Below are 12,865 nucleotides of genomic sequence, written 5' to 3'. Positions count from 1 at the left end.
TAAAAAAAAAGGGGGGCTTGTACAGAGGTAAGAGTTCAGCCATAATAAAAACACTCAAATATGCTTCTGAGAACAAAAAAACATTGGAGGGAAAAGGGGTAGGTAGAGAGAATAAAAAACATCAATCAATATTATTCTAGCTTAAACAGATGTTCCCAGAATTCCTGAATCTGGCTATGACAGGATTGGTAAAGAATTTCATATAGGATTATGAGCACTGACAAGCATCTCATTCCCAATTCTACACTGGAAAAAAAAAAAAAAAAACCCTCTGACTCTAAACTTGCTTAACCTCTAGTGGACTATAGGTATGAAATGCGGACCCTAAAGTCAGACCCACTTATCCACCGGTAAGTGTTCATCAGGAGTTTCATTCTGTAAGTCATCTGGTGGATCACAGGTTCCACCTCTAGAGTTACTTGATATGTTGAGTCCAGACCAGGTGCAATACTCCATGAAAAACACAATTTGCAGGAGCAAAATCCACTTCAACATTTTCTTTAAAGAAAGATTTTGTTATGAGGGCCACTTCCTTCCTTCCGGTGTGGCCAGAGCAATGCTAATCCATTACCACCACAGTACCACCCACTTTCACCTCCATTCTATTGGTACTAACAGTTGTCCTGAAAAGACTTTTCACAGCCTCTGTCAACGGGCTCTTTTGCTACAATTGTGTCAAACAATTCGGGGACTAATACTGACTAATAAGCTTCAACTACTATGATCCTTTCATAGGGAAAGCCAGAGATGCTCAAATCTCTGATTCTTTGGCTATGCTAGTCTAAGACTACCAAAAGTAGAATAGAAAGTGTGAAATTATGGACAGAGGTCAGTGGAAAAAGCCATCATCATTGATGTGGTAGCTGATAGTGAGAGCTATGGTAGTCTTAAAAAAACCAAAAAATTAAAATCCCCTCCCTTCCCATTTTTGGCTTTCTCAGTCTTTACTTTGGAGCAGTAGCACTTGAGAATTTGGAGATCTTGCTGGAATGCCATGGGAAACGTTACACTAAAATACACTCGATGAACAGAATAAAAGTAACTGTCCAGTTGCTAAGTTCTGCCTTCTGAATTATTGTCGTTAGAACTTTAGTACTGTTGTTCCATCACTACAGCCAAGAGTCTTCTCAATTCTGCTGTTCTAAATTCCAGGTGATCTTGCCACTTTCTCCTAGGCACACTGCCTTACTGGCCACCAGTTGCAAGGCAGCAGGGAAGGCTCTGTGCTCCGCTTCTTTTACTCTTTCTGACAAGGTCTCCTCTGTGTCTCCAATCTCCACGGGAACTGCCTCTTGAAAAATTATAGCTCCAGCATCAACTTCCTCCTGAAAAAAGAAAATCAGAATACTGTAAACTGAAAGAGGGGGAAGAGAAGACACACACGTAGGACAGTTATTTGCTCTGGTTACCTTATACATAAGTGGTACCTACTTTCTGTGATATGTGAGGACTACAGAAAATACAATGGGGTCATACCTTGGTCTGCAGGGAACTGACGGGAGTCTGTTTCCAAGAATAGAAGCATGTAGGCCAGGGTGAATGCCGTGAAAACATCTGACATTTCTGTGAGGCTGAGGAATAGCGTCCCACAGAAAGCAGTGAAAGCCATGGCACTTAAGCCATATAAAACTAGACTAGACAAAATGCAGGTATATTTACAACAGAGAATTATCTTGCATTGACAAGGAGATGGATTAAGTGAGCCAAAAGACCTTTCCACCTCTAAACTATTTATTTCCCACGTGATCAGTAATGTTCCCTGCTGTCTATGAATTGTCTCTCAGGGATTCCTTCACTTGTGGAAATGCCACAATGACATACTATGGAGGGACAGAACCACATCCATGTCTGGAAGAACCGAACTCCTTGCCTCCTCCCATGCCACAGTGCTGGCAAGAGTAAGAAAATGGATTTCTTATGCAGCTATAGGAGTGGGAGGATGATTTCAAGCATTTAATGAGGGAGCTACGTCCTGCTACTTTCAATCCTGATAAGTAAATGGGGGTGGGGGGGGGGAAATCTTGCTTCTAAACTAATTGAATTGTGCAAATGCATTCTCCACAAACGGTGAGAAGTCAAGGCTCATCAACCCTATGGAGTTCATAACATACTTCTAAGATACCAGGGAGGGAGAGGTTAACTTGTAAATAAATTTTTCAGTTAATCATCAAGAGAGACCAGAGGCATTTTAACAGGGGTCCAGCTGAGCAATGTTTTCTGTGGAAGCCAACTCTTCCAAAAGCCCCAGCCTCTCCTAGCATCATGCAGGCCTACCACTGCTAGTTGAATGATCCAAAAAAAATTTTTTTACATGTTTTTAGCAGCTGCAAACATGTTAGTCACTGTACAGTTTACTTAAATCTGTTATTCTCACAAGCTAGAGGCACCTTCCTTCAGTTGCTCCTACATGGTTTTAAAATAAAAAACAGAAACCTCTTGTCACTAATACACTAAGTGACACCAAATGTTGGTTGCCAGCCTGTGTGTTGACATCCTCCTGCTCTTTCTGCATTACAACAGTTTCAACTGCTCAGTTATTTCAAATCCAATTCTAATAAAGTTGAGAAAGCAACGTTAAAGGGATGTCATTTAAATATTTTCCTTCGATTCTTTTGCTTTCATTAAGGGCAGAAACTATTTTAAGACATTCTGTGTTTAAAAGGGAGCAAACTATTGTTTCAGATGTGGATACACAAGGGTAGGCAGAGCAGGTGGATATGCAGCAAGTCTCCAAATGACAGTGGGTTTTAAGTCCCTCTTAAGGGTGATAAGCCTTAGGCTTAAAAAGCAAGACAGGTGTCAGAACAGAAATATCAGCATCAGGAAATTAGGTGTCCAGGTCTTCTGAATTTCTTATGGGAAGTCAAGAGCTGGGCCTAAGACCATTGCTTATCCTGCTCAAAGCAGGTCTTGACAACATGATGGCAATATTGCCAACTCCAAGTGTTAAAAGAAAAAAATTATGACTTTTACAAAATTAATGTAGTCAGGGTTCTTTTCTTTGCCTGCAGGGGTGTGGGCTTTTAGGTTAAAGTCACTCCACAGTTTCAAGCTTTTCTCTGCAAGCATGAGGGCTGGAACAGTTTTTTTTGGGGGGGTAACGAAAGCGGAGATTCTCAGGCGTCCCTTGATTCCAACAACTGGAGCTTTAAGGAGAACGCTAAACAGGGTGAGGCTCATGATCGAAACATAGGACTTGGAAACACGGTAGTGGGTAAAGATGTTGCTGATCACCAAGGCCTTGCTTGGGCTAGCGCTCCCACTGATAGGACAACTGGTGGAGCAACACTACTGTTACCAATGGTAGGAAGCTGCACAGAAAAAGCAAGCGTAGATAAAGCCTGAATTCTAATCTAGTATTTATTCCCAATTCCCCCAATGCCCAACATTCTAAAGAGTTCCGCTCCCTGTACACCTAACCATTTCCACAAACGAAGAGGAAAAGCAGAGATCCTTTTGACACAGGTATTATTCCAACCAAGATTATTCACTGCAAATTTTTCAGAGCTGCTCATTGCTGTTAGAAATGGCGTACTTACAGCTACAAAGTGCACAGTACAGCCACTGATTCGGACTCCAGCTTGTAATACCAATTTATGGGCATTTGCTCCTTTAAAAGAAGGTAGTAAAGATGGATGAATATTCAGTATTTTTCCTAGAAAAGAATAAATGAAATCATCATCATCTCTTAGCTCTCAGCCCTCGTTTCACAAGTTTAAACAAGTAAATGCCTCCTTACTAACCAGAATGCAAAATGCTCATAAATGCCATGTCAAGGCAGCCCAAAACTCATCAGGAATCTATGTTCTACCCGATCAGGGTTGGGAACAATAAAACATTTGCACATACATAGTACACTTCTCCCAAGAATCTCTGCCCTGACTATCGTTTATTTATAGCTCCTTCTTTTTGGTGGTGTTCTCTTCCCCGGTGTCATGGTTTGTTCTTCATCTGACTACAGACACATTCCTATTGCTCATAGTCCTTAATACCCACTCAAGTTAGTGACTTAAAATATTGGCCTATGGAGGCAGGGAGTGTCACACAAGCTTCCATGAAAGTGGTGAGATTTCTTCCTAGGTTAGTCTCCTAGCCCCTAAGGACTGTTCAGTCTTAACAGAAGGAACTGCTGCCTACACAGGAGCATCCCCCTGCCCGTCCAAAAAGCAGAAGCTTGTGTGACACTCCCTGGCCTCCTCAAAACTCAGGATTAAGGTGGCCCCCTTCTCCATGATAGTAGAGTTTAAAAGGGGCTGGCAGGGGCATTAGGAACCAATTTTGCTTTCTCACAGCAGACTGAAGAGCTCCCTACTCACCAGCCGCTAACGCTGACGCAAGGGGTGACCTTTCATCATGTTAACAAGGTTGTACGTTTGGTGTGATGGCTGGTTTCTGGATGCTCTAAAAGGTCCCTTGGACTGATTCTTGTTCACATGTTCAGGGTCACTTCAATTGCTTTGCTTGGGGTTAGGAAAGAATTTCTATCCCTGGCCCCACAAAACCATTAGCTGAGGTGGTGGAGGGGTTTTTTTGTTTGTCTTCCCTCCCCTTTTTCTGTAGCAACTGAAGTTAAGGGTGAAAGCTATGCACCTGAGAGCAGTGGGAGCATGTCGGATAAAGACAGCCTGATGGGAACTTCAGCTTAAGAGCAGCAGGTGTGTAGGTGACCTATCTGAGAGGTTCATTTTCATAACACAAAAAGGCGACATATAACCTAGGACTCTAGTTTTGGGGCAATCCCATCATAGTAGAAATCACTTGTAGTGGCCTCCTGTCCTGAAACTTGGGCACGGGTTTGGGAACAGGGGAGGCTAAGGAAAGGAATCGATAGCACAGAGCCGGGGAAGACATTACTACCTTGTGCAGATATTGGCATCCCATGAATAAGCATGTTTCTCCCCATTATTGGCTTGGTTGGGGATTTCCAAGCATATCATGTTAAAATCCTAGGCACACGATGAGTACTCAGGCCTTACACTTATTTAGGATCAGAGGGACGACTAAATGACATTGCAGCTTGAGCTATTTCGATAAATGCTACAGCCTCAGCCTTTGAACAAACTATCAGCATCTCATGGCTTATTCCTGCATCGTCCCAATCGTCATCACCAATGATGGGATCAGCAACCGGTTGGTTGGTTAGCTAATGATACACAACTGGTGTGTCACTAAACTGCTTTAAGTTTCTAACTCCCCGTGCAACCAAAGAGGGTGCTTTAGGTGCAGTTTTGGGGAGAGGGAAGGTTTCTGTTCCAACCATAGGTGACAGGTATCATAGGCTGGGGGAGGCTATGCCTCCCCAAACTGTCTGGTGTGGTCCTGCCCATGCTCCGCCCCCAGACTCCCTCCTGCAGTTCCCAGCGCTTTGCCCCAGCCCAGGCTGGCTGGGGCTGGCTGGCTTGCCTCCCGCAGGGACTCAGGGCAGCTGGTGCTGGGCCTGGGCCTGCAGGGCCTGCCTGGCACTCAGACTGTGCCACCAGGCCCTTTGGGGCTGGCCACCCAGCGCACTAGTGCTGGGGGTGCTGCGGCCACGCCACTTGGCCACCCGGTGCTGGGCTGGGGGCCGTGGTGGGGGTGCTCTGGGCTCCTGCGGGAGAGGGGAGGCAACAGTGGAGGGGGAGGAACATTGGGCACAACGGGTGGGGCCAGGGGCTAGCCTCCCCCAACGGCCAGGTCATCGGCCACCCATGGTTCCAACCTTCAGCAGTTTTGTACCTTCTTAAAAAATCCAGAATATAGTTGATAAAGGTTTTACTATTTCAAGTGGTCAATCATCTATGTGCACTTGGCTTGTTTTCTCTATATGTTTGCCAGACGAAATACAATGCTTAATTGCAGCTGCAAAATGTCTCTTGTTATGTTTAGAAGTATGTCTTAAAATAGTGTATTTACCATCCCACTTTTTGACAAAGGGACCAGACAAAATCCGCATAAATCCTGCAAGACAGATCAGTTCAACTGAGAATTCTTCAAGGACTTTATCAACTGCATTATCAAATTCTGTGCGACTTCCATACAATTTATGGTCAATTACCTACAATATCCAAAAAAGGAGAGAAACAGACATGAATGTGGGATTAACTTGACTCTCTCATAAAACAAGAACATGCTGAAATACTACGCTGTGATCAAATAAAAATCTAAAACTCCATATATGACCAAAGAACGGTGTCCAGATACAACAAGGATGGGCACTTTAGAAATGCACGTAAGTAACCGTAGATCAAATCCTATAGTTTTCAACTCAGACCATATTCAGCCAAACTCATGTTGAAAGCAGTGGCAGTTTTGCCTGCTTAAACTCAGTTTAAGGCTACAGGATTTGGACCATTAACAATTAATTATTAATAATAACCTGAAAATTATAACAAGCACCCTAACTCTTAGACTGGCTTAACCAGCTTCAGCTGATATGAAGCCTTAAAACAATCTACAGGGTTTAAACCCATGCAAACCTTAGATCAGTTTAAATTGCAAACAAGATTCTCCCCTCCCCCGACCCATTTAAAAAACTTAACATAGGACACCACAAAAGGCCAGAGGGCTAATTATAGGCATGTTAAGAAGGAACAGCTGGGTAAGGATGTACAAGGATGAGGATTGCTCCAGTTAAAGTTTTCCTTGCTAAGGTCACACATGCCATATTTAAATGTGAATAATTTTAAAATGAAACTACCAAAACTATTTTCTTAAAATATCCATAGCTTTAAAATAATGAGGCCTGTTAAATACCAATGAAATGTACCAAAAACAACTAAGTTTAAAGTCAGCACATTAGGTTTGAAAAGTTTATGCTAAATTGGCTGTGCAGTTGTACAGTGCATTGGCAGTGTGGTTGAGTGGATAGGGCTGGACTGGCTTCTATTATTGCTTTGCTACTGACCTCTTGTGTAACCCTTGACAAGTCACTTCACCTCTGTGAGGCTCTGATTCCCTTCCCACTCTGTCTTATCCATTTAGATTGTGAGCTCTTCAGGACAGACACAGTCTCTTAGGGTAGGATCCACAAAACACTCGCCGATCCCTGGAGACCTCTAAGCTCACTCGGCACTTATGTTTTTCAGGTCAAAAAAGGTCCCTGGGTGTGTCAGGCTCTGGGCAGGCGCACTGCTGCTTCCCTCTAGGCATCTGGACACCTATCTCCTGCTCCTCTAGAGTGATTCACGACCCAGAAAATAAGTGACTGAACGCCTATGTCACAAGCGGGGTCCAGTGCTGTAGGCAACCTCTGAGCATGCCCCCAGACCAAGTGTGGTTCAAAATCTGGCTGAGGAGGAAGCAGCGGTGGTGCCATGCACCTGATGACTTTTAGCCCAGTGGTTAGAGCACTTGCTCAGGATGTGGGAAACCCTAGTTCAATTCCCTCCTCTCAAAGGGCAGGGGGGAGGATTTGAACAGGGGACTCACACTTCTCAAGAAAGTGCTATAACCCCTGAGCTATGGGATGTTCTGTTGTGAAGCTCTCTCCACCTCTCGTGTTGAAGCTTTTCCACTGTAGATAAATAATTAAAATGATTGGAGCACAAGGACTGGACCCCAGGTCTCCTCCCTCCCTCCCTCCCTCGCAAATGTCCTAATCGCTGGACTCCAGAATCATTCCTACTCTCAATCTGGCCCCAGGATTGTCCTCCTATAAATAGTCATTCAGCCAGAGAATGAGAACGCACGAGAATGATGCTCTAAGTCCATTGGTTAGGGCACCCATCAGGGAAGTGGGGGACTGACTCAGGGCCCAGTGCCCCTGCTCCAATCACTCTTGCATTGTTTATCCAATGGGGAACACCTTCCACAGGAAAGGTAGAGTGCCCTGCATCAGATGATCCCATCACTTAGTGGTTAGAACACTCTTCTGAGAGGCGGGAGACCCCCTTTCAAATCCTTGCTCCCCCTTTGCCACAGAGATGGGGACTGAATGTGGGGCTCCCACTTCCCAGGTAGAGTGCTCTAACGAGCGGGCTAAAAGCTATAAGGTGTGCACCACCACTTCCTTCCCCTCCCCCCATTTCATGTGGAATGAGTCAAGTGCCTACATCATTCCTGCAAGAAACCCCTTAGGCACCTAAGGTGCCTGACTCTACATGGCTGGTTCTCATCCGTGGATCTCTAAGTAGACCTTGATGCCTCCCTGCAGCCTGGACTTAGGTGCCTGTCTTCAAGAGAGGTGAGGGGCTTAGCTCTTGTCAGCTTCTCCCACTGGCTAGCTTAGACAGCTCCCCACCTAATATGCTGGCTTTTGCAGATTGTGTTCTGAGGTGCCTTTCTCTCCCTATGCATTGGATAGGGAGCCTCAGTGCCTAAAAGACAGTTACCTGTTCCATAACTGGCGTTCTTCGAGATGTGTTGCTCAGGTCCATTCCGTATTAGGTGTGTGTACTTGCCACATGCACTGGTGCCAGAAGTTTCCCCTCAGCAGTATCCTTGGGGGACCAGCTCTGGCACCCTCTGGAGTGGTGCCCACATGGCGCGGTATAACGGGCCCTGCCGGTTCCCTCCTCTGCTCCTTCTTACTGGAAACTCCAGCAGTGGGGAAGGAGGGCGGGTCGTGGAATGGACATGAACAACACATCTTGAAGAACAGCAGTTATGGAACAGGTAACAGTCTTTTCTTCTTCGAGTGCTTGCTCATGACCATTCTATATTAAGTGATTCCCAAGCAGTACCCCTGGAGATAGGAAGGCGTTCATGGATGTGTTTGATTGCAACACAGCTCTGCCAAACCCAGCTTCATCTCTGGCCTGCTGAGTGATGGCATAATGCACTGTGAATGTGTGAACAGAGGACCACATCACAGCTCTACACATGTCCTGGATAGGGACGTGCGCCAGGAAGGCTACTGAAAACATCTGCGCTCTCGTTGAGTGGGCTCTGACAATCGGCAGCAATGGAACCCCCGCCAGGTCATAACAGGCCCTTATGCATGAGGTGATCCAACTGGAAATCCTCTGCGAGGACACCGGAAGGCCCTTCATCTTATCCGCTGTAGCGATGAAGAGTTGAGTCGATTTATGGAAAGCTTGGTATGTTCTAAGTAGAAAGTCAAGGCCCTCCGGACTTCCAGGATGAAAGACGCCTCTCTTCACTGGTCTTGTGCGGTTTGGGACAGAACACTAGGAGGAAGATGTCCTCGTTCATATGGAAGGTAGAGACCACCTTTGGTAGGAAGGCTGGGTGGGGCCGCAACTGAACCTTATCTTTGTAGAAGACCGTGTACGGAGGTTCTGAGGTCAAGGCTTTAATTTCTGAGACCTGTCTTGCTGACGTCACTGCCAAAGGAACGTGACCTTCGATGACAGGTGGGAAAGGGAGTAGGAACCTAGTGGCTCAAAGGGTGGGCCAGTGAGCCTAGAGAGGACCAAATTAAGATCCCACTGCAGGACAGGGGCCTGTACCTGCGGGAAGAGTCTCTCAAGTCCCCTCAGGAATCTGACCATTATGTCAAGGGAAAACACTGTCTGTCCTCAGATTGGTGGGTGAAAAGCAGAGATGGCCACAAGATGAACGCTAATAGAAGAGTGTGTACCAGGCCCTCGTTCCTCAAATGGAGCAGGTAGTCCAGGACAGCCTGTATGGAGGAACACGAGGGAGAGATGTCCTCTTTGGACGCCCAGTGGGAAAACCTCGTCCACTTGGCCAGGTAAGTCAGTATAGTTGAGGGCTTCCTACATCCCAGGAGGACCTGTTGGACCCCTTCCGAACAGGTCTGTTCCTCCAGGTTCAACCACGCAGCATCCACACCGAGAGGTGGAGGGACCCGAGGTTGGGGTGTAGGAGTCGACCGTGGTCCTGTGACAGCAGGTCCGGTGGGTTGGGCAGGGGCCATGGAGGGGCTGCCGACAGGCTCATAAGCGTGCCGAACCAGTGCTGGCGAGGCCACGCTGGAGTGATCGTGATAACCTGCGCTTTCTCCTTTGGTCTTCGCCAGGGCCCTGCTGATGAGCGGAATCGGAGGGAACGCGTACGTCAGGCTCCCTGACCATGACAGGAGGAAGGCATTGGAGAGGGGAGTCCTTGCTCAGACCTTGCAGAGAACAAAACTGGTGGCACTTCCTGTTCTGTCTGGTAGCGAACAGGCCCACTTGCAGAGTTCCCAACCTCTGGAAGATCATGCAGGCTACCTCTGGATGGAGCAACCACTCATGGTGAGAGAAGTCCCTGGTGAGCTGGTCTGCCAGTGTATTCCTGATGCCGGGAAGGTGACAAGCTTCTAGGTGGATTTTGTGGCTGATGCAGAAGTCCCACAGATGGAGCGCTTCCTGACAGAGAGATGACGAGCGCGCTCCTCCTTGCCTGTTGATGTAGAACATCGAGGCTGTGTTGTCTGTCAGGACTTGAATCACCTTGCCTGACAGGTGCGGCAAGACGACTTCACACGCCAGCCAGACTGCTCAGAGCTCTTAGATGTTTACATGCAACCGCATTTCGTCTGGGGACCGCATCCCCTGAGTCTGGAGGATGCTGATATGCGCCCCACAGCCAAGGCCTGAGATGTCCAACACCAACTCTATGGAGTGTGGAGGGCTGTCGAATGGAACCCCTTCCAGGACTGTTCTGCGGTCGGTCCACCATCGCAGCAAGAGAAGTATCGCCTGGGGAATGGTAACGATCTTTTCCAAGGGGTCTTGGCAACTGGGAATAGACTGTCGCCAGCTATTGTTGCAGGGGTCGCATCCGGAGCCTGGCGTAGCGGACCACATAAGTGCACACTGCCATGTGGCCCAGAAAGCGCAGACAGACCCTGGCCGTAGTCAAAGGGAGAGCGGAGATTTCCGTGATTTGATTCGTCAACGTGTGGAACCTTTCCAGTGGCAGGAGCGCTCTGGCGCAGGTAGAGTCGAGGACTGCTCCGATGAACTCTATCCTCTGCACTGGCGCTGTCGACTTTTTGTCATTCACCAGTAGGCCCAGACAGCGGCACATGGCTTGAAGCACCGCGACATCCCTTTGGACTTGAGACCTGGAGCTGCACTTGATGAGCCAGTCATCGAGGTTCGGGTAGATCTGGATACCCCAGCGCCTGAGATAAGCCGCTGCCACCGACATGCACTTGATAAACACTCTTGGTGCTGTCGCCAGGCCGACTGGCAGGACCACAAGCTGGTGGTGGTGGGGCCCCACTGTAAACTGGAGGAAGAGTCTGTGTCCTTGAAAGATCGCTATGTGTACATATGTGTCCTTCAAGTTGAGAGCAGCATACCGGATCCAGGGAGGGGATAACAGAAGCCAGGGAAACCGTGCGGAACTTTAGCTTCTTTAGGTACTTGCTGAGGTCTCGCAGGTCCAGGATAGGCCGCAGACCGCCCTTGGCCTTTGGGATTAAAAAGTACCAGGAATAGAACCCCTTGTTCATGTACTCACAAGGAACTTCTTCCACCGCACCCAGCTGTAGCAACCCCTTTACCTCCTGGGTGAGGAGACTCTCGTGAGAGGGGTCCCTGAAGAGGGACAGGGAAGGCGGGTGGGAAGCAGGGGTAGAAAAGAACTGGAGAGTATAACCCTGTTCCACTGTGCTGAGGACCCATCAACCTGAGAGGGAAAGGTGGTTAGAGAACACTGGGAAAGATGGATCTGGGGACTAGTTTGGTAGGTTGCCCTTGGGTGCACCCTCAAAATGACTATTTGGCCCCCTGCTTATTCTGGGTCCAGCCCAACTGGGCAGAGGGTGGCTTAGATGGCACTTGTAGCCCTTGGCTCATTTCCCCTGGCCCTGTGGCTGCTGTGGTTTGAACCGCTTACGCGCTGGGGCTGGGACGTAGAGACCCAGGGTCTTCAGCGTGGTGCGGGAGTCCTTGAGGCCATGCAATTTACTGTCTGTTCACTCTGCAAATAGGGCCCGGCCATTGGAGGGCAGGTCCTGCATTGACTGCTGGGCCTCAGTGGACAACCCAGAGAGGAGCAGCCAGGAGGCTCGCCGCGTGCAGATAGCAGAAGCCATGGTGCGAACAGCAGCATCAGCAGCGTCTGACGCCGCCTGGAGGGCCACCCTGGCCGTGGTTGTGCTCTCATTGAGGATTGCCCAAAACTCCTTTTTGGAAGCCTCAGGGAGCGACCCTTCGAACTTGGCCATGGCTTGCCACATGTTGAAGTCATATCGGCCCACGAGGGCTTGGTGGTTGGCCACTCTCAGCTAAAGGCTGGAAGACAAATAATTCTTATGTCCGAAAAGATCCAGCCTCCTGGAGTCTTTATTTTTGGGGGTGTCCCTGAGTTGTCCCTGCCTCTCCTTGTGGTTAACCACCTCGACCACAAGGGAATTGGGGGCTGGGTAGGAGTATAAGTACTCATGCCCCTTGGTTGGCACAAAGTACTTGCATTTGGCCCTTTTAGAGATAGGGGCCAGGGAAGAGGGGGTCTGCCACAGGGCATTAGTGATCTCGGAAACCCCTTCATGAAGGGGTAGAGCCCCACTGGCAGGAGCCGAGGAGCAAACGACATGAAACAGAGTCTGAGGGCTCCTCCAATTACTCTGACTGAAGCCCAAGGTTAGAAGCGACTCTCTTCAAAAGTTCCTGGTGTGCCTTGGCGTGCGTCATCCTGAGGAACTGGGTGAGGGGGCCCCGTGATACCCTTGTCTGGCGGTGATGAGGCTGATGCCGGTGCCGCGGGAGCCTCCACGTTCATTGGTGGTTCAGCAGCTTGCTCCCCTGGGTCCTCCCACCCGAAGTCTCAAGCACCTGAGGGGGACAGGATATCGAGTCCGCTGGCCTCTCCGAGGCTTCTGACATAAATCAGGCAGCCTGGGAAGGTTGGGTGAACCCCCAAGGGCTCCACAGGTACCATAGTGCTGGCCACTATGCTTGGGGCCATGGAACAGATTTCAGTGCTGATAATGTAGTCGACACTGCCAGTACCAGAGCTTGTCCTGCAG

The 12,865-nt window shown here is 48.4% G+C and overlaps 1 protein-coding gene across 1 annotated transcript in view; it reads right to left on the bottom strand.

The window, feature by feature from the left end:
• Positions 1-208: 208 nt before the first annotated feature.
• Positions 209-12,865, bottom strand: part of GART (phosphoribosylglycinamide formyltransferase, phosphoribosylglycinamide synthetase, phosphoribosylaminoimidazole synthetase) — a 64,192-nt gene continuing 51,535 nt past the window's right edge. Inside the window, exons 22-24 of the mRNA XM_084618896.1 lie at positions 5,893-6,034; positions 3,540-3,655; positions 209-1,325 (exon numbers count right to left, since the gene is read on the bottom strand). Of these exons, the coding sequence (XP_084475022.1) occupies positions 1,128-1,325; positions 3,540-3,655; positions 5,893-6,034 (456 nt within the window). The 3' untranslated portion in view covers positions 209-1,127. The remainder of the gene's footprint in view (positions 1,326-3,539; positions 3,656-5,892; positions 6,035-12,865) is intronic.

This window comes from Lepidochelys olivacea (genome assembly GCF_965140295.1).
Source record: "Lepidochelys olivacea isolate rLepOli2 genome assembly, chromosome: 1".
NCBI classification, from domain to species: Eukaryota; Metazoa; Chordata; order Testudines; family Cheloniidae; genus Lepidochelys; species Lepidochelys olivacea.
Note: the sequence above shows the minus strand (reverse complement) of the source record. Positions and strands in the feature narration are given on the sequence as shown.